Genomic DNA, 22,731 nt, shown 5'->3' with positions numbered 1-22,731 from the left:
TGAATTTTGAAAGGAATGGAAGGGAAATTACATTTATGAAGAAAAAGACAAGTATTCTTTCCTGTAATTTTTTGAGCTTCAAAATATAATCCCTTTGCTCGAAGATCCAATAGGCTCAGTGACTTTCGTCTTTGTATCTAGGTCACTTTCTTTAAGCTTCTGTACCTCTAGCCCAGTAGCACTGAGAGGGGACCTTGGAAACAAGAGGACAAAAGGGCTCACTCTATGACCTCTCCATTCTCCCTACCACATGGACTATAAAGGTGTATAGAGAGGTAGTTACCATAATGAAGGACTCCATCCTCAATTCCCAAATTATACCCTCAGCTGAATGTAGGATTGTCATTACTATAGTTTTTCCTTCCTACAGAGCCAACCTCACACATAAGCATAAACAACCAGTGAAGATATTATTTGTGGTAGGCTGAGTGGTGTCCACTCCAAAGCTATCCCCACCCTAATCTCTGGGACTTATAAATGTTACCTTATATAGGAAAAGGGACTTGCATGAATGATTAGGTTAAGGATCTTGAAATGAGAAGATTACTCAGGACTACCCAGGTGGTCCCTAAATGTGATCACAGGGTTCCATAGAGAGACAGGAGATCAGAAAAACCCTATGAGATGTGAATCTAGAAGTTGGAGTGACGTTGAAGAAGTTGGTAGATGCTGGAGAGATGCTTTAAGACACAGAATGGAGCATGATCCAAGCAATACAAGGAGCAACCAGGACCTGAAAAAGGCAAGGAAACGGATTCTCCGCTAGAAACTCCAGAAGGAACCATCTTGACTACTTTTTTTTTTTTTTTAAGATTTTATTTATTTATTTGACAGAGAGAGATCACAAGTAGGCAGAGAGGCAGGCAGAGAGAGAGAGGGAAGCAGGCTTCCCACTGAGCAGAGAGTCAGATGCCGGGCTTGATCCCAGGACCCCGAGACCATGACCTGAGCCAAAGGCAGAGGCTCAACCCACTGAGCCACCCAGGTGCCCCGATTACATTTTGATTATAGCCCAGCAAATCAGATACCAGACTTCTGACTTTTACAACTTTACTAGAATGAATTTGGGTTGTATTAAAGCCCAAGTTTGTGGTAATAGCAGCAATAGGACACAAGTACATTACTTAAGGTAACTCTCCTAAAATAGCCTTCTCCAGTAATTAGAATTCCAACTTAGAAATATTCTTTTAGGCCATGCTTGAGAAATCTGTAAAAATAAAAATACTCCTAGCAGATATGATATATTTAAACATCACAGCATTTTGGGGGAAATACAGTGTCAATTATTCTGTGAAACTATCTAGAAATTCTGGAAGAAACAGGTCACTGAGTAGACTAAGTTTGATGGGAAGGATGTAGAAAGGTAAGTCTAGAGCTTGAAACACACCTGGGATGAGCTTTTCTCAGCACTGAAGATTTGGAGACTGAAAATGGAAGTAATAAAATAGGACAAATGTCAGGGCACACCCAGAACACACATGTTAATAACTCCACAGTTTTGCCTCAACTTAGTACTGCTTTCATGCTCTTTACACATATAATTTATACCCATTTCTAAAATAAAATACTTTTTTCAATAATTAGTGTACAAAAATACTAAAAAGGAAGAACAGTTAAAAATTAAATGTGTTTAATTAAGCATCCAAGGACTGTGGATTCTAAATGCAATAATTCAAGTTGAAATTTCTACATTACCATATAAACTTTCTTCTTGTGCACAAGGGAGCATGGCATTATTACTATTTTTTAAAATACTAATGTAACACCTACTATATCAGGGGCCAGACCTCTGCTAGGTGAGAAATGTTATAGCCCCTTTGGGAAGTGAATGCCTTGTTCAGCCCAACACTTGATTTACATTTTTGGATCTTGAATACATTAATGAATTTAAACTGTGTTCTATATTATAAGCAGAGACATTTTTTTAATGCAATATTGGTTGTTCTAGCAATCCTAAGTATCTGAAAAGCAGACTCAAACTCTGTATATGGACCGCAGCTGTATCAGGAGGCATGTTTTTTAAGCTTAACCACAGTCAGGGAAAGTAGAGTCTAGGAATGCCGCTTTTCAGATACCCGCAGTAATGCTTGAGCTGCAACCCTACATATTTTGGAAGTCTGAACACTTATCTACCAAGTTTGAGAACATCAAGTTCATTTCCGGACACAGCTACAAGTTTATTTAGCTCAAGACCATTTTACAAAAATATAGTTGATGATACTAATAACTTATTACGGTAGAAGAAATTAATGTTTTTCATCAATTATGATGGTAATATATTAGGGTGACCAATTCATCCTACTTTGCCTGGGACTTTCTGGGGTGTCCTGGTCTCAGAACTGACAATCTCATATCCTGGAAAACCCCCTCAGACTTTGGCAAATCAGGACAAGTGTTTATACAGGGGGTAAATACCTGACAAAATGTCATTTCAACAACGGTTTACTCACTTAAAATAAGCCAATTAAAAAGAAAGTACACTAAATAATCTTCTTTTCTTTTGACACAGAGCAGTAATTATAATTTTTATTTAAATTTTTTTTCAGTGGAATATGCAGACATAGAATGTGTTTCAAGTAGCGGCAGTGTTTTCAATGTTCATTATTGGCTCAAATTTTACTTGGTCTTATTTTTACTTCAGTGAGCAATCAAGGAGCAATCAAAATGTGCTTTTTTCGTTTTGAAGTTAATCACACTTTTCAGGTTCCAAATCAAGGTTTTTCTCTGTACACAGTCAGATGCCACCTGTCAAAACCTCAGACAAGCTGGTAATTGTCCACATATTCACACCCAGAATGAAACATCTATATTTCTAATACTATTTCAAGGCTGTGTATCCGATTTAAGATCTTTATTATCTCTGAGACAGGACAGCATGTAGATGAATGCGCTGATAGTCCAAGCTTTCCAAGAATGTCTCCATTTATTCTGTGGCTATGCGTCCTTGCACAGGCACCAGACATGACACAGCTAAATGCAATTCTGTCTTCCCAATTCTCTTCTCCTTCCCATTTGCTCCCCAATTCTCTCTTTTTTCTTTTCTGTTCCCTCTTTCAAATGTTCATTTGAAGATATACTTTTTCCTGGGATTAAAATAGGGTTTGCATTTAAAATTTTCATTCACCAAACAGAAAAATATTTTACTACAAGGGAATGGTATTAAGGAGAAATGATTTTCCGTGTGCCCCGAGGCCTGGCATAGACAGGATTTGATTTGCTATGTTCAGCTGGAATCTGGATTGATACGCAGAGATGAGAGGGGGTGTTTAATAAAATTTACATTTCATTTTCTCACTTGACACCGGTCTCCTGTCACTCAGGGAACTGACGGGAGTGCCGCAAATAACCTTCGTGAGAATCTAGTTGGGGAAGCAGACTGGGAAATGAGAAGACAGAAGGAGAGAGAGGAAAGAAAAATCTGGATTGTTTTTGCCTTGTGCTTCCAGTGATGGGAGCAAATCCACCATGGCTTGAGGACCTGAGAGCTGGCAGCTTTTACACAGAGGGAGCGTGTGTGCCAGTGGTCGACCTTGGAAAGCCACTTGGGGACTGATGGGATGCAGCTGCCCACGGCAGGCCACCATGATGTTGGACAGGAGTTTCTGGACCAAAGGAGGAGTTTAAGTTCTGGAAAACTGAAAGTGATTGATGTCAACTAATAAGGAGATCAGGAGATACCCAAGCAAAGACAAGAGAGGAGGACTAAACTCTCCTTTTATTCCATGAAACCCTGGTGTCTTTATCAGTTTTCTATTGCCGGGTGACAAATTACCACACATGTAGTCACTTAAAACAATAATCACAATAAATATTATTCAGTCTTAGAAAAGAGGCAAATCCTGCCATCTGTGACAATGCGGATGGACCTGGGGAATATTATCCCAGTGAAAATAAGCCAGACCTGGAAAGATGACAAATGTATGGTCTCACTTATATGTGGAATCTAAAATAGTCATCCTCACAGAAGCAAAGCAGAGCATCGTGATGGCCAGAAGCTAGGGGAAAGGGAAATAGGGAGATGATGATCAAAGTGTACAAAGTTTCAGTTCTGGAAAATAAGTTCTGAAGATCTATTTATTCAGCATAGTGCCTATAGCTAAAAGTACGGTATTGTATACTTAGACTTTTCTAAGAGATGAGGTCTTACATTACATGTTCTTACCAAAAATAATAAAATAATAATAAGGTGTGAAGAAACCTTGGGAGATGATGTATATTTTTATGGCCTCTATAGTGGTGATAGTTTCACAGGTGAATACTTATTCCCAGACTCATGGCGTTGTATATGTGAAATGTGCATACAGCCTTTTAAATGTCAATTGCATATCAATAAAACAGTTGCAAATAAAATACAGTACCTATTTATAAGCTCTCAGCTCTGTAGGTCAAAAGACAGGGACACTCAACTGAATTTTCTTCTTAAGGTCTCACAAGGCCAAAACCAAGATGTTAGCAAGGCCAAACTTTTATCTAGAGGCTTTGGGAAAGAATCAGCTTTCAAGCTCATTCAGGCTATCAGCGGAATTCATTTCTTGGTGGTCATAGGACTTGGTCTCTATTTCTATACCAGCTTATCTGTGGGCCACACTGGTAGCTCTCAGAGGCTACTTGGATACTTTGCCAGGTGTTCTGCTCCATTTTCAAAGCAGCAATGACACAGACTCCTTCTCGTGTTTGAAATATCTCTGACTTCCTCTTCTACCACCAGCCAGAGAAAACTGTCTTTTTAGAAAGGGTGCACACATATATTTCCCTATTTTATTATTTTTTATTTTTTATTATTTTTAAAATATTTTATTTCTTTATCTGAGAGAACATGAAAGTGATCACAGAGGGAGAGGGATCACAGAGGGAGAGGGAGATACAGACTCACCGCTGAGCAGAGAGGCAGATGTGGGCTTGGTCCCAGGACTCTGTGATCATGACCTGTGCTGAAGGCAGATGCTTAACTGACTGAGCCACTTAGGCACCCCTATGTTTTAAGATTTTAATTATGTATTTGTCAGAGAGAGAGAGAGAGAGAGCACAAGCGGGGAGAGAGGCAGGCAGAGGGAGGAGCAGTGTCCTTGATGAATAAGGAGCCCAAAACAGAACTCGATCCCAGGATCCTGGCATCATCACCTGAGCCAAAGGCAGATGCTTAACAAACTGAGCCACCTGGGTGTCCAAATTTCCCTATTTTAAGGCCAAGTGATTAGTAAGCCCTATCAAAACTGCAGTATCACTTTTGCCACTTACTTTAATCATGGGTGTGATACCAGATGACTGAGATAATGGAGGCTATTTTAAACTCTGCCTATCATATTGTCATATGTGTGATCCATGGTGCAAGCCCAGGGTAGACAGAATGGTTGCTGAGGTGAGCTGGTGGTTTCTGAGAAGTCTGGAGATCCAGAAGGCAAGGCATCAAGCCAAAAGATATTTATAAATGTCTTAATCTGTGTCCTTCTTAAGGAAAAAAAACAAAACAAAACATTGAAGTTACAATTACTTGGTACCGATCTGAAAGATAATATCAATGCTAGTTTGGAACATTTCTCAGCATTAATTCCTAGTGGTTATTCTTCCACTAGATTTGATGTGACAAGCAAAGGAGGATTCTGAACAGCCTTTGGATATGCTGGCGGAGGGCTCAGGGCTGTTTGGACAGAAAGTTCAGTCTTGAACACTCAATGAATGGTCTAGCAAAGGTGGGCATGGTGTGTGGTAATCACAACATCTTGGACTCATGGACTCTCTAACTATGGAGGAAGGCATCTGGGGATGAGGGGAGGCCAAAATGGAGCTCTCTAGAGCCTAGAGCCTGGGTAAACTCTTCTTTACTGAGTCTATAGGCAGTTTTGGCGGGGTGCCATATTTCTTTGATCCAAACTTTATTTGATAGGTGAGGAAATAAGAATATCTAAAGGTCATTTACTCCATGATATCCTATTATATTTATTTAATTAGACTAGTAAAGTGGCATTTAAACATGCCTCAAAAATCTCAACAGAGTAGGATGCTGAAATAATTGTAATATTTACTGATTTTTTTTTTCTAGGCAATATTTTTCCCCCTAATGCCTCATCTCTTCATATATGGTGGGTATCCTTCCATCTAGCCCAATTTAAGTTGAAATCACTTCTACCGTCTTTTTAATATAATTTCACATGTTTAAAATGGTTATTAATTATTCATTCAGGCTTTTGTTTCCTGTGTTCAACAGCATTAATTCATTCTTTGAACAATCCATGATCTGGAGATAAGTAACTCTTCCAGTCCAATTTATATATTTCCCCTTACCTGGAATGTAAGGGGAAATATATAAAAAAATTATTTAAATCCTATTTATTTTCTGAAGTCTCACTTAAATTTTCCTTCCCTTTAAAGCTTTTCTTCCCTTATTTCAAAAATCATTATCCTCTCTTTTCAGTGATTATTCCCAGTATACAAAAAGACTTATATATGGAGAGAATTTTCAAAGTGTTTAAAATAATTGTAGAAAAAAGATCTTATGGTTTTCCAATCATTCCTAAATAGGAACAAAACTCAGACTGGTTTCTGACATCTCTCCTAAAACACTAAAGTCAGAAAACACTGGAATGATGTTTTCCCAGTTTTGTAAAGTTTGTGGTTCAAATACTTTATACACAGCCAAGTTGTCTTATGTGTCTGCAAATCATTTTCTTTCTTTTTTTAAAAAAAGATTTTATTTATTTATTTGACAGAGAAATGTCACAAGTAGGCAGAGAGGCAGGCAGAGAGAGAGAAGGGGGGGAAGCAGGCTCCCTGCCGAGCAGAGAGCCTGATGTGGGACTCGATCCCAGGACTCTGAGATCATGACCTGAGCCGAAGGCAGAGGCTTAACCCACTGAGCCACCCAGGCACTCTTCTTCTTTCTTTCTTTCTTTTTTTTTTAATATTTTAATTTATTTATTTGACAGACAGAGATCACAAGTAGGCAGAGAGGCAGGCAGAGAGAGAGAGAGGAGGAAGCTGGCTCCCTGGTGAGCAGAGAGCCCAACTCGGGGCTTGATCCCAGGAATCTGGGATCATGACCTGAGCCGAAGGCAGAGACTTAACCCACTAAGCCATCTGGGCACCCCTGAAAACCATTTTCTAAGACAAATGGGCTTGGAAAGTTACATCCCACTTATCCGTGTATCAGTTCTCAATCCTATAATTCAAAAGACTGGGAAGTCTCAACTGGATTTTCTTCTTAGGGGAATCACAAGATTTGGAATCAGAAGCCCAGCTTTGAGCCTTCATTGCACTGCTTACTGAAAAGGTGTCCTCAGTGATGTAAGAGGGAATCAAGGAGAGGAACTATTACAAAAGCCAAGAGAGGAAAGTGATTAAGAAAGAGGAAGAGAAAGGTTGGGTTAAATGCTCCTGATATGTCACAAAAGATGTGAATTGTTCTTTAGAACTGGCAATATGAAGATCACTGGGTTTGCCCCAGGAGCAGTCCCTGTTCTATAGATGGGTCAGAAAGCATCCTGGAATGCCTGGTAGAATGAATGAAAACTAAGAAAGTAATGGAATGTGTGAACAAAACTCTTTTAAACAATGTTGCTGGAATAGGAGTAAAAAAAGTAAGAAAGAGAACTGAAGGGGCCTATAGAATCAAAGAATGTTTTTTCTTTTCCTTTCCTCCCCAACCCTGCCATTTTTTTTTTTTTAAACTAGAAGCCACTTAACCATGTTGAATAGCCATGGGAATAATCCAGTAGATGGGGAGAGATGGATGTTGTTGAAATAGAGCTGATAATGGAGGCAGTGACATCTTTAGGAACAGAATGATGACATGTGGAAAAGAATTCTAAAAAGAAAACTTGGTATTACTAGACTTGTAGTCCACGTTTATAGCACCTCTAGTTGTATAAAGTATAGAAAAACATACAAGATTTTTTATTCATTCCCAAATTTAAGAAAATTTTAGAGCATCTTATTTCTCAGGCCACATCTATGATTTGCAAATTAAAGCCCACAATCTTTTTACTTAAGATTCTATCACAAAACATTGAGTCTCTGGAATCTGCCTAATAAGGGTGCTGTGATAGCTGCTACCAAGAGTCACCTCTTTGTGTTCAGGTCTTAATACCATGTGGTGTGGATTTACAATAAATGCTATGAAGCTGGGCTGGAAGAAGTGCACAGTATGGCACTGATCTGAGAGGGATAGAGGCATACTACTCAATGGGCATTGTGTTGGGTCTGCTCATGACTTAAGGTGAGCATTTGTTTCTACAATGTTTCCTCCATAAGAGTGATGGAAAGGTTGCTCTTTTATATTTGAATCTTACTGAGAAATGCTGAGTCCATAACCATCTTCAGGTCTTCCTTCTAGGCCACTTATACAGATGGGACCTTAGGTGGCATGCCCTGTATGACATTCCAGGGATACAGTGGTAGAAATGCAGATTTGTGAGCACCCTAGTCTTTGTCCACAAGAAACATTTCTTTCTTCAGTTGAAGACTTTCCCATCTTTCCCTTTCATTCCTCTTTGGCCCCTCTTTCTGACCCAATCATCATCTCCACCATCTTGTCCTCCTCCTGTATATATAAGTCTTCCATTAAGAGCTAAATGCATTTTCCATAAGCGAGTCCTACTCTTGGAAGAGAAATAAAGAGATTGCTAACCACCAGTCAACCATAAGTTGCAGAAAATGTTCTTTAAATTTTATATTAATAGTAAAATGTCTTATAAAAACAATGAAATACAAAAAAGATACAAAATCTGAAGTGCAAACCTGCTTCATTCCCTAAAGATAACTATTATTTTCAAAAATTATACACCATCGCTCCATAATTTTTCAATATTTAAGTAAACTAGAGGAAAAGAGTAATATACACATTGCTTTGCAATTTTCTTTCTTTTTTTTTTAGCCTAATAGTATATCTTGTATAATTTTCTACATCAGTCATTCTACTGGATGGATGCACTGTTACATGAGGACATTTTAGAAAGAATCAGATATAGTCCAGACAAATTTCTAATTTTGCCATGGACTACTGCAAGAGTTTGACAATTGACGGCAATTTCTTCATCTATAAAGTGTATAGAAGTGGCCATTTCTCATATTTTTCAAAAGGAAATTGACTCTTTTTCCCCTTGTTAAAGCTACTAACTTTGAAATAAAATAGGTAGGGATAATAATAAATGAATCATTATTTTGAGACTGAAATAAGAAAAGAGAAACAATTCTTCAAAACACAGTAAATTCTAGCAAGACCTCCAAATGCATTAAGTCAATCTTCTGTCTCAAAAGATACCAGATTGATGGGCAGAAAATACTCTCTTCTTGAGTTGTTCCAAGCACAGAGAATGCTGGTCTTTTTTCAAGTATAAAAACAACAAATGTTAGAAGAATATTTGTAAACATACAAATCTCAATATTCTACCACTGAAGTGTCATTTAACTTTGTAAAAATGATTTGTCCCTTTTAAAAGATTACATTCAGGAAATGTGATCTGTTTCTCAAATATATCTGCAATTAGTCACGGTGCTATCATGTAGGTTGAAATCAACTGTTCTGCACTCAGTAGTAGAGTAATTCCTTCTGTTTATAGCTCTTTCAAAATTGACACTGAATATATTATAAATTCTGGAAACAAAATATGGAATACATGCATGAATTTTAAATGACAGAATTAATTAAAATCCTTTACTGTTATTGACATGTACAATTTTATAGAGGCTTGGTTGAATAATATTTGCATGTGATTTACATTCAATTTTCCCCATACTCATCTTTGCATAGAGTTTGCATACATTTCAAAGTATAGTAATTTCATACATTTGGATTTTAGACTGCTGGATGGAAGAGAGCTCTTCACTAAGTAATCCTGGAAAGGTTTGAGCCTCTCGGTTCTCAGTAGCCTCAATGGGAAACAATATGGGCAAACCTACTGTGGGACACAACCCTGGTTAGATTGGATCATCCATCACTCTGACTGAGGGAGACTCAAAGTTCTGTCAAAGTCTGGTACCTTCTCTGAACAGAATCCCTCAAACTTGAGAGATTGTGGGAACTACCCTAGTTCTCTGCACCCTTACTTCTTGATTTTACCATCCAGAAATATTTATAAATATTTTTGAACTCTTAAGAATTTTAGTTTGTTTAGTATCTTGAGGGAAACGAATCTACCATGTATAGAAAATCAGAAATGAGAAGCAAGAAGAGTTTCTTTGAAATAACAGAAGAACATGACACTTTTTAATTATTTATTTTAATAAAGAGTAAGCTCTGTCACTGCCGGGAAATATCTTCTGGGCCACCTGTGTTAATGGTCTGAATAAGTTTAAGGGTGGCTGATAGTGGTGCTTTATCTACCAGCTCATCTCCAGACATAAATGAACTAAGAGCTACTGTCTTGGCTTATAGTATTTGCCCAGTTCTCCCATTTTCTGAGAAGAAAAAGAGGACTGTCTTAATTATGGATTAGAGGATTCTGACTAGACTCTGAAATTCTATACCACATATTAGAGCCCTGCAAGTTATTCTGGCTATTTCTGGCTGCTCTTAAGGTCCAAAGAGTCCATTTTGGCCTCCAGGATCCCAAGTTGATTAATTATGGGTCAAACTTGCCTTCCAGAAAGATCTGTCTTGTGGCACATGGAAAATTTGTAAGAAGCTAGTAAAGGTTAAAGGAGTAGGAATAGCAGCTGATAAATGGTTGGGTGGAGTAAGATGGAACATGAAGTCTGGGTTGACCTCTAGATGTTCAATCAGAGTGCAGTGATGTCATGTGTTATGTTAGGGCAAGCATGAGGAAAAGTCGGTTTTAAGGCTATGTTAGCTTCACAGTGGCCATAGGATAACCTAGTGGCATAACCCACTGGGATATCCTAGTGTGATAACTTCAGTAGGCAGCTAATTCTATGATGTAGAGCTCAGGAAAGAAATCTGGGCTGGAATTTGTGGTGGTAAAAGAAGTCACCAGAGTGAGAGGGAGAATGTATAGACAAATCCACAGCAGTAGTGCTAAGATTGCCATCACTTCCTAATTCTTGAAAGCCTTAACTTCTGAAATGCTGTTGTACAAATACATTACAGATCTCTGATGACTCAATGTATATACTAAGGATTGTAAATAAAATAAATTCATAAACCAGGAAACTAGAAAAAAAGAGATAAAGGACAGGTTATAGTGGGGACTAATTAAACTAGAAAAGGCATAATCTGCCCAAACCAAGTTATTTTTTTCTTTATTATATTTTTAAATACTGTTAGTGCCCAAATAGAACACACACACACACACACACACACACACACACACACACACAAAAGGATTCAGGGAGCCAGTTTGACCTCCAGAGTAAATTTCTATAGGCCAGATTGCCCGTCAATGCCCCCCCCCTTTTTTTAAGATTTTATTTATTTACTTGACAGAGAGAGAGACCACAAGTAGGCAGAGAGGCAGGCAGAGAGAGGAAGGGAAGCAGGCTCCCTGCTGAGCAGAGAGCCCGATGCAGGGCTCAATCCCAGGACCCTGGGATCATGACCTGAGCCGAAGGCAGAAGCCTTAACCCACTGAGCCACCCAGGCACCCTGCCATCAATGCCCTTCTTAAACACAGATAGCCTGGACTGAAATTTCTTGGAGAACATTAATTTTGATACTTAATCATTATCTTCCTCAGAATCCAATACTGTGTCACAGAGAAAGTTGCCTCACTCCTTTCAAGGCGGCTTTAAGGTTTGAGATGTCCATAATACATCTAAAGAGTGGACAAAAGACTTAGAATGTTCCCAAAAACTCTTGGTAGAGCAAGACATACTTTCCCATTGATGCCTTGAGCCATGATGACTTCCTGCCTGTACCTACTATGGGACTAGTTCCAGAGCATCATTATTTAAAATTCTGCAAAGGAAGCATTTGTTTCTTTTCTCTGTTCTAATTCAAAATAGGACAGCCTCTGAATCTCTCAGAGATTGGTAAGTCCTGATTTATATTTAGGGAAAACTGAGAACAAGTTGTTTCTGGAGATTCTCCTCGCCTCTACCATCTTTGTTTTACTCCCTTGGAGTGTAAGTCCTTTTGGATTCAGAGCCAAGGACACAATCAGGCTGCTTAAAGTGTCCAGTTTGAACACTAATGAGCACTCTTCAGATGTTTGAATTAAGTGAAACTGCCTTTAGCATCCTTACCCAACTCAATACCAGTTGACCCTTTACTCTGGTCTTCATTAGAACCCCTCGCACACAGACTGGAGAGGTACATTCAATATAATCTCTTCCCTCCTTCACTAGACAGGTGTACACATTATCTTCTCCAAAAATCAGTGCTCTGAAAAATGAGTTCACTAATAATCTGCTTCGGCCCTTGGTTATCTCTAGTTTCCCCAAATAGTTTTCTTCTAGTCTTAAATTCAACCCAGCTATTAACAGGAAGAACTGTTTAAAAAAAAATGTAACTTTGGTCCATGGACAACTGCTTTCTCCAAACTTAACTGTTTTTATATCTTTGTCCTTAATGCAAGTCTCAGCAAAGCCCATGAGCACATCAATTTTCATGTGTCTATCACAGCTGTTCCTGAATAGTTTCCAGGTGTACAGAATGAGGACAGAATTCCTAGGTAGCACCACAAGAGGCTTTCTTCTCTTGAGAAAGCCCCAAGTGGCCTCTTTCCTGGCTCAATGGGGTCTGGCCCTGCATCTGCTCCCTTTCTTGTCTGAGATCTGGGCAAAGCAGCAATCTCTGATCTTGACCTGCCATTTGGTATCTGACCAACTGCTCTTGGGCCTCCTTCCAGGTCCCAGTCTCTTGAAGGTACACCTGCTGAGCAGGAGAGCCCGGAGCACAGGTGTGACCCTGGGATGTGACACCAATAATACTGGGAGCAGGTGCAACCACCTCTTCTCGGCGGCCACCCTCCTCTTGGGCAGCGCGACGGCCCACCTTCCTTCGGGACACTCCATTCAGGGACTGGTGGGGAAGCTGGTTCAGCCTGTCCACAATCACCTTCATCTTTATCTCTGTGGGAGAAAAGAAGTTAGGGAAGAAATGGATTTAGTTCTCAAATCAGTTAAGGTTAAGAACCCTCACTTGACATACTTCGCATTCCAGAAACGATACTGTCAATTAAAGATTGAGTTGTATCAGTTTATTGATCTACAAATGCATTTAGAAATATATTTTTAACAAAAAAAGCCACTGTATCCCATGCCCAAAGTATAATTAATATTAATTATCTAATAAAGATTTGATATGGGCACCTGAGTGGCTCAGTCAGTTGAGCATCCAACTCTTGACCTCAGCTCAGGCCTTGATTTTAGGGTTTTGAGTTCAAGCCCTGCATTAGGCTTCATTAATAAACAAAGAAACAAACAAATAAATACAAAAACTTGATAATATAATTTCCCCCAAAGAACACCTTTTATGATATGGATAAGTCAACAAGAATTTCTCCTTGTAAGCACAATGGCTTAAATACAAAAACCACACTACAGTCAGATCTTACCAAGCAGGCCAACTCACATTTGTATTGAGAAATTTGAGCTCTAGTGGTGCCTGGGTGACTCAGTTGGTTAAGGGTCTGCCTTTAGCTCCGGTTATGATCTCAGGGTCCTGGGGTTGAGCCCCACGTTGGGATCCCTGCTCAATGGCGTCTACTCCCTGCCTCCCCCTAATCTCTCTCTCTCTCTCAAATAAATAAATTAATAAAATCTTAAAAAAAAAAAAAAGAAATTTGAGCTCTAAAAGCCAGTCTTAACACTATGGTTTTTATGACAAACTCACAATTTGATTATCTTTGATTTTATGACATGAATTTAAACATATGTAGAGATAACATAAACATATCAATAAACATGTATCCATATGAGTGTATACATATCGGGTTGTGTAATAGTGGAAGGAGAGAAAGAGCACTAGACTGGAGTAAAAAAATGTTCCCCTTCCTTGCTAGCTGGCTCTGTGACTTTCATCCTTCCTGTCTCTTAGCCTCTCTGGACTTCAGTTGTATAATTTCATATTACTCTCAAGTACTACTTTGCAATTTACTAAAATGTATTTCACTTTAGCAGTCTTATTTTAATTACAGTTTTCTTCCCTTGACATTTCATTTATATTTTATTTTCCTACTCAGCGGAATAAATATTCAACTCAGAAGAGTGCAACATTGGTACTGCCACAGTAAACAGATGATCTGGGCACTTTTGCCCTAATCTGTCCCAATTCTTTGCAGGATGTATTATATAAGCCATAACACTTCCAGCCTTTAAAATGTGATCATGCCATATGTGAATAAGCTAACTAACCTATCATATCATTGGGTAATACATAAAGATGAACTAGAGCTATATAGAGTTCTACTGATGCAGTCAAGTAAAACCTACTAAAACAGATGTTTATGGTATTAAATATATAAGAGATGGTCCCTAGAAGCAACAGAGCAAAAAAGCTAAGAGTACAGGCTGGGAATCAAACAAATGTAGTCAGATATCCGGTTTGGGGTGGATTGTACTTATTTTCCATGTGCTTCAGTTTCCTCATCTGTAAAACAGTTATATTGATGGTACCCACCTCATAGGATTGTTTGAAGGTCAAATAAGATGATTTATGCTAAGAACTACCCAGAATCTACAATGTGGTAGACTGGATAAAAAATATTCACCATAGGGGCACCTGGGTGGCTCAGTGGGTTAAAGCCTCTGCCTTTGGCTCAGGTCATGATCCCAGGGTCCTGAGATCGAGCCCCACATCCCAGGGTCCTGAGCAGGGAGCCTGCTTCCTCCTCTCTCTCTGCCTGCCTCTCCACTTACTTGTGATCTCTCTCTTTCTCTGTCAAATAAATAAATAAAATCTTTTCAAAAAATAATCACCATAATTCAAATTGCTAATGCTTGGAGAGTTCTCATCCCTGCCAGGCACTGTTCCTAATGCTTTACATTCATTCACTCAGTTAATCTTCATAGCCATCCCAGAAGGCAGGTCCCATTATTGTCCTCATTTTACAGATGGAGAAACAAAGGTACAGAGTGTGGAGTTACTTGCCCTAAGTTACAAAGCCTCCAAATAAAGATATAAGATTTTAATTTAGCTAGCCTGGTCTTTACCATCTAACATAATAACTTAATAGGATTCCATATACATCTTTTTTTTTACTCTGTCTATGGTTTATCTTAGTAAAAAATGTACCCTAAATTAATAGCCCTCTAGATATCTTTATCTTACACAGATAGAAACATTATAGAAATTCACATCAAAATGAAAAAGCAAGCACCACCAACAAGAGAGACTCCAGATGTCTAACTTGGGATTATCTTTTTCCCCAAGTTTGCTTATATATTTCCATTCTCATCAATTTTTTAAATGTCACCTCTTAGATTTGCATTTATTTGCCAAATATCTTGGTTGCTGAAGGTTTGAGACATTTTTCACTCTGAAGTTTCAAAAGTGCCTCAGATTTAATATCTCTGAAGAATGAAGTTGTCAAGTCCTTCTCACATTCTACCTTTTATTTACCCTCTTTCATTCATGCAATCCCTTTTCAGGTGCTCAGACTAGGTTGTAGGAGGACTCATTTGGAGCCTGTAGAGATTCTTCGTTGGAGATCTCATCTATTTTCTCACTGGCTTATTAGTTTCTTTCTTTCTCTCTCCCTTTCTCCCGCCCTCCCTCTCTTTCTTCCCTCCCCTTTCTTTCTTTTTTTTTTTCCTTTCCTTTCATTCACTCATTCATTCATTCATTCATTTTCTGAGCACCTACTATGTGGTAGGCCTAGAAATACAGCAATGAACAAGAAGCAGTCCTAATATCATGCGTTTATGCTCTAGTAGTGGAGACAGACATAAATCAGAAAATGCACAGAGCTTGTATTAGGTCCTACGATAACAAACGTCCTGGGAACATGTCCCCTGCTCTCCAGGGGCTCTGGGAAACAGACCTCTAAGCTGATGAAGTTGAGAGCCTTATAGTGAGTGTGTATAGTGAATATGTAAGTAAAATACTAGAGAAGACAAAAGAGGAATTGCTTAACCCTGCCTGAAATGTTAGAAAGACTTCACAAAGGATATGACTCAAGTTTTGAGGCATAATATGTTAGAAAGACATTCTAATATACAGGATGGCACATGCAAAACCAAGTCAGTAAAAACAAACAAGATGCGCTGGGGACTCTGAAAATAGCTCCAGACACGGAGAACTGAAGTTGTATATATAGATGTGGATGTAGGGGGAGAGTGGTAAAAGAAAAAAGTTATCATACTTGATAGAGCTCATAAATAAATAAGGGGTCTTGAAAACTCAACTAAGGAATCTGGAATTTATATCACAGAAGATGAGGTGGTGGTTTTAGAGTAGAGCAGTGACATATTATTTTCATCTGGGGATGAAGAGCCTTTCTATAATGAAGACAGTGAACTGTGGGGGAGAGAAGGAGGTCAGTTGAAAGACTACTACAATAGTTTGAGCAAAACATAACAAAGAAGAGTAGGCCAGAGTCAAAAATATTGGACAGCCAAGCAGACAGATTCTGAGTGCAAGATGGAACAGTGGTGGGGAAGAGAAAAAGGCTAACATTTATTGAATATCTAGATATGGGTCAGGGACTTAAGAACTATCCCCACTTATAGTTGAGAGATTAGAAAACAGAAGAGATCTTGTAATCTAGAGAAAGCAAAACAGAATATATTTCTATTGCATCAGAAAAAACTACAAAACATTTTTTGGTGCACATGAAAATAAACCAATTGAAAATAAAAATATCCCACTCAGACTGTATTACTGGTGGCTGTCCAACTTCCTGGTGGCTGTAGGTGCTAATGAGTTTTTCTTGAATGAATACTATAAAATAAGGGCATTAATGTATTTTACATTTCCCCCCAAGAAATTATAGCCTCCTTGAAAACATGGGCTTGCTTTTACTCGGCTTTTATGTTCTACAGAAATTATCTCACTGTTAACTGAACACTGATACTAGTTTCCTTCTCTGTTAAGAAGAATGTTCAAGAAAGTGGGAAGTTTTTTCAGATGACACATATGGAAAAGCATTTCACAGTAACAAAGTCCCTAATTTCACATTCTGGCTACTGCTCACTGTGTGTGTGTGTGTGTGTGTGTGTGTGTGTGTGTGTGTGAACATGTGTATGTGTGCATGTGTATATGTATGTGTGCATATGTGTGCATATGCATGTGTGTACTCATACATGACCTCAGGGCAGGTAGTAAGAATACAAGGACTACTAAACCTATTGAACTTATGTCTGGGTTTACTAGGAAAACTAATTGACCCTTTGGAGTGCAGTTTTCTTTTAATGATATGGGAAAATTTGGTCTGCTATCTTCTAAAACTTTCATGAAAGCAGATGAGTTACAACATGGTTTGGCACCTTGTAAACTATGAAGGACCCTATAAAGCTCAGCTGTTGTGTTGCGGTTGGATTATTACTGCGATGATGATAACTTCAGGAAGAAAAAAAAGAACCATTCATCTGAGTGTTTCATGGAAACTTAATGTACATACTGGCTTACAAATTATAAGCATTATTTTCAGAAAGTATACTCCTTTCTAACTTTGGTAACTTCAAGTTTCTAGGGCCAGCTGTTCAAATCTGATTCCTTTGATAGACACATAGTGCTCAGTCTGGCTGCACCCTCCTCTGAGCCCAAAAGTCTGAGCTCTTCCCCTAATCACCTCATCTCCCACCTGTAGGAATTATCTTAAAATATCCTAGCCTTGAAATCCTTTTTCATCCTATCTTCCAACACTTTCTGTTTTTTATTCATCTCCCCCAATGCCTTACTTCCTTCAGGAAGTACTTCCTAACTGATGAGTTTCTTATTGTCACAACACATTATGTATTGAGGGATGTATCATTCTATTTCTTATAAACATCAAGGTATCTTGATTTGATTAAAAAACATTTTATTAAATTATAGGGTTTTTAACCAATTAAAAGAAACAAGATTGTTCAGTTAGTAATGCCCTTATTCATTTGTATTCTAGGACTTGTCTTTTGAAGAGGAATGGGCTAATTATTGAAAATAACACTTAAATAACAATTATAGAGATTAACACATGTTGGGCACTAAATACACATATATGTAATTTAATACTTACAACAACCCCTGAAGTAAATGCTATTCTCCCTTTTAGAAGGGAGGCCACTGATGTACAAAGAGGTTAAGTAGCTTCCCAAGACCACATACAAAGTAGTGACAGATCTTACTTACTTGACAGAATTCAAGATTCTTGGCTCCAGAGTCTGTACTCTAAGCACTACATAATACTGTGTAGAGTTGAGGATAGAAGTGGGGAGTTAAGAAGAATGTTGGCTTGGATACATGCATGGAAATATGGCATGCATGCAAATGTCTTCTTTTGTGGGCCTTACAGTGAAAACAAAGGTTGAGAACTATCCTAAATTCCTGGGACAGGGGAGTGGGGGTGGAAGTTTGGGGGGTAAGCGGAGGAAGGGTATGTGACAACACTGTCATTAACATTTCCCATGCCTGTTTTTCTTATATCTCACTTCCAAATTCCTTAACCACTATTTGATATGTAATATAAATGCTAATTTATTAACCTGTATATTATCTCCTCTCTCAGTTTCCCAAGAGTTGTTTTGATGTGCATTAGCAGACAATGATCATGTCTGTATCACACTCTAACAGACAGTATTGGACAAAAGTGTACCAATTTTCCATGTCATTTTAATCTAATAATGAAGGGGAAGTGATGTGAGGAAAGGGAGAGTAATGACATAATATAAGTGTATGTGATTTAATTTTGATTTGGAGCAAGCAAGTGAGATAAAGAAATCATGTTGTTTACATTGTTTCTGTGATGCGTCAATTAATGTTCTGCTGAACTTATGCTATTCCTGTCTTCTCTCTCCTTTCCCACAGTCCTTTTCCCTGGCATATATCTGCTATGGGATATGACCTAACTATGGGATGATTCTCTTGCTTAGAGCTATGAGAAATTTCAGGTATCCTTGTTTCCGTATGGGATCTTCAGATCCTTCCAGAACCGTTCCTGGACAGGCATTGATTTATGCCTCAATACTTGTTGACTAAAGTTTCTCATTTGACTTGGACAGCTGCTTCTATCATTAGTTACCTTTCCTTGTATGACAGTCTCATCTTCCTCTTGGGAGTTGAGTTTCTTCCAGGAAGGAACTTTTTGTGCCATCAACCTCGTCTTCCTATTATGCCAAGTCCTATGCCAACTACTGAGTTTGGTGTCATTTCCATAATTACTGCTCCCACCAGGAGGAAAAGACATAGTTTACTGAGATCAGCAAATAGCCAAAGAACAAGAATAATACATTGTTAGATAGAAGCAAACTTTAAAAAGAAGGAAAAAGACTTTGAATGTTTATCCCTTGGTAAAACCAACACCACTTCATAGAAGAGGAATCAAACATGACAAGTCACCTATTTTCAACCCATTGAAGATATTGTTATCTTGTTTTTGAGAGACCATCATTGGAGATCTGTTCCATCTTGTTCTTCAAGTCTGCATCTATTCATAAAAGACTAACACAAGCATATCTTCCCTTTGCAGGCCCCAAAACATTTAAAAATCTCCCATGAATTATTTACATGGAAGCTCCAATCAGCAACATACCTGACAGACTCCCTAGTTGAAATGAAAGTGCACTGTGTAAAGGTGCCCAGGGAGCCTGGCTGCTTCCCACTGTGAGGTTATAGACAGAACTAAGTCAGTACACATTATATGTCAGCACTGACATCAGAAGGAATCAGATCCTTTGATCTTGGACCTCCACAGGAAGCTTAGATCTCAGACAAATTAGATAAAAAATGAATTTATAGTAGATACGTGTCCTAAGGCATTCAGCTGAATGTTTGGGTTTTAGGGAAGGAAGAATAGTGAATATCAAAACATATGAATTGGCATGTCTCTCTTCTACCTCCACCTTGTTGGTAAGTCCCCATTAAAATGGAGAGATAAGATATCAAATGGCCGCACCATGACACCTAGAGTCCCATTGGTGGGTTTGATCGAGTTTCAGGAAGAATGGGATAAAATATGGAAACATATATCCCTTTTCTATGAAAAGGAAGACTCGATGGTTTTGGATCTTTTCAGCTAGTGGTTTTGGGTCCAATTCATCATAAACAGCTATATCTTTTCCAGCTATCCTTTACCTCTTTTGTTTTCCAAAACTTTCTTGGGCAACAAGTAAATGGTGTTCCTGTGACTACTTTAAATTTGTATGGGTACTGCTACTGGCTCCTTTTGTAAGGGGAACATTAGCAATGAATCTCTCCTCCCCCTCCCACCACCCTCACTGCTCATTTTTCCCAGCCTAGTCTCCATGTCCTGCATTCTGTGTCGGATGAACTGGTTTCAGCACAGAAGTTTAAATATAATCACCTGGACCCTGGAGCTGAAGTAGGATCTGAAACAGACAGAAGGATAGTTGATCAACCAACAGAAAGAATGCACTCCACCTTGGGTTTCTCATTTGTTAATAAGGGCAACAGTCCTGCCTGCCCACATATTGAAGAAGGCATATGTAATAATTAAAATTAGTTAATCTAGATTATTTGTTTCTTTAAGTGAAAATTTATCATATATTTTTAATAAGAAATGTATGGGAAATCAGAAAGTATGGAAATTTTAAAAAGTTGAAGGGAAAAATGCATTTAGTCCCATATTATATTATGATTGATTTCCATTTTAGTGTTTTTATAATATTCCAGCAATGGATATGCTTCAGTAAACCTGATTTAACTCATTAATCCATATGGAGTTTACTTTGGTGTTTTTTTTTTTTTTTTTTTTTTGAGAGAGAGAGAGAGAACAAATGCCAGTGAAGGTGGGGAGGGGCAAAGGGAGAAGAAAAGAGAGAATCTCAGGCAGAGTGCTGAGTGTGGAGCCTGACCTGGGGCTCAATCTCATAACCCTGAGATCACGACCTGAGCTGAAACCAAGAGTCGGACACTTGTGACTGAGCCACCCAGGTGCCCCATACTGTTGTATTTTTTGAAGTGTGAACCTAGATTGAGAAGTGTTCTAAATAGTCAAATTTACTAACTCTGTTTATAGACTAACATTTGTTTTCCTTTATTTTCATTTCTTTTATCATGTTACACTTGTATGTTTAATATTTATATTTAGTTGAATTTTATTTGCACTAATATCTCCAAATATTCTTCTGTCAGTATCACACTGCCTTAAAAGTAGTAAGCTAAATATTATTCCTTTGAGCTACCCATCACTGCTGCCATAAAAATCAATTTCTTATAAAAAATTGGCTTTATGTCATTGATCTATATTTTCTTTTTTTTAAATTTTTTTTAAAATTTATTTTCAGCATAACAGTATTCATTGTTTTTGTACCACACCCAGTGCTCCATGCAATCCGTGCCCTCTATAATACCTACCACCTGGTACCCCAACCTCCCACCTCCGCCCCTTCAAAACCCTCAGATGGTTTTTCAGAGTCCATAGTCTCTCATGGTTCACCTCCCTTTCCAATTTCCCCCAACTCCCTTCTCCTCTCTATCTCCCCATGTCCTCCATGCTATTTGTTATGCTCCACAAATAAGTGAAACTATATGATAATTGACTCTCTCTGCTTGACTTATTTCACTCAGCATAATCTCTTCCAGTCCTGTCCATGTTGCTACAAAAGTTGAGTATTCATCTTTTCTGATGGAGGCATAAGAGAGAGAGACCACATCTTCCTTATCCATTCATCCGTTGAAGGGCATTTTAGTTCTTTCCACAGTTTGGTGACCGTGGCCATTGCTGCTATAAACATTGGGGTACAGATGGCCCTTCTTTTCACGACATCTGTATCTTCGGGGTAAATACCCAGTAGTGCAATTGCAGGGTCAGAGGAAAGTTCTATGTATAATTTCTTGAGGAATCTCCACACTGTTCTCCAAAGAGGCTACACCAACTTGCATTCCTACCAACAGTGGAAGAGGGTTTCCCTTTCTCCACATCCCCTCCAACACATGTTGTTTCCTGTCTTGCTAATTTTGGCCATTCTAACTGGTGTAAGGTGATATCTCAATGTAGTTTTAATTTGAATCTCCCTGATGGCTAGTGATGATGAACATTTTTTCATGTGTCTGATAACCATTTGTAAGTCTTCATTGGAGAAGTGTCTGTTCATATCTTCCGCCCATTTTTTGATACAATTGTCTATTTTGTGTGTGTTGAGTTTGAGGAGTTCTTTATAGATCCTGGATATCAACCTTTTATCTGTACTGTCATTTGCAAATATCTTCTCCCATTCCGTGGGTTGCCTCTTTGTTTTCTTGACTGTTTCCTTTGCTGTGCAGAAGCTTTTGATTTTGATGAAGTCCCAAAAGTTCATTTTCGCTTTTGTTTCCTTTGCCTTTGGAGACATATCTTGAAAGAAGTTGTTGTGGCTGATATCGAAGAGATTACTGCCTATGTTCTCCTCTAGGATTCTGATGGATTCCTGTCTCACATTGAGGCCTTTTATCCATTTTGAGTTTATCTTTGTGTACGTGTAAGAGAATGGTCGAGTTTCATTCTTCTACATATAGCTGCCCAGTTTTCCAGCACCATTTATTGAAGAGACTATCTGTATATTTTTTCCTGTTTTGTCAAAAATTATTTGACCATAGAGTTGAAGGTCCATATCTGGGCTCTTTATTCTGTTCCACTGGTCTATGTGTCTGTTTTTATGCCAGTACCATGCTGTCTTGGTGATCACAGCTTTGTAGTAAAGCTTAAAATCAGATAACGTGATGCCCCCCATTTTATTTTTGTTTTTCAACATTTCCTTAGC

The 22,731-nt window shown here is 38.4% G+C and overlaps 1 protein-coding gene across 8 annotated transcripts in view; it reads right to left on the bottom strand.

The window, feature by feature from the left end:
- Positions 1-602: 602 nt before the first annotated feature.
- PKHD1 (PKHD1 ciliary IPT domain containing fibrocystin/polyductin) overlaps positions 603-22,731 on the bottom strand; it is a 478,342-nt gene continuing 456,213 nt past the window's right edge. For 5 of the 8 annotated variants that reach the window (XM_059400260.1, XM_059400262.1, XM_059400263.1 and 2 more), the window contains one exon: positions 8,651-12,963. In XM_059400260.1, coding sequence (XP_059256243.1) covers positions 12,560-12,963 — 404 coding nt within the window. In that variant the 3' untranslated portion in view covers positions 8,651-12,559. The other 3 variants (XM_059400266.1, XM_059400267.1, XM_059400265.1) reach the window with 3 other exon arrangements.

This window comes from Mustela nigripes, chromosome 5 (genome assembly GCF_022355385.1).
Source record: "Mustela nigripes isolate SB6536 chromosome 5, MUSNIG.SB6536, whole genome shotgun sequence".
NCBI classification, from domain to species: Eukaryota; Metazoa; Chordata; class Mammalia; order Carnivora; family Mustelidae; genus Mustela; species Mustela nigripes.
Note: the sequence above shows the minus strand (reverse complement) of the source record. Positions and strands in the feature narration are given on the sequence as shown.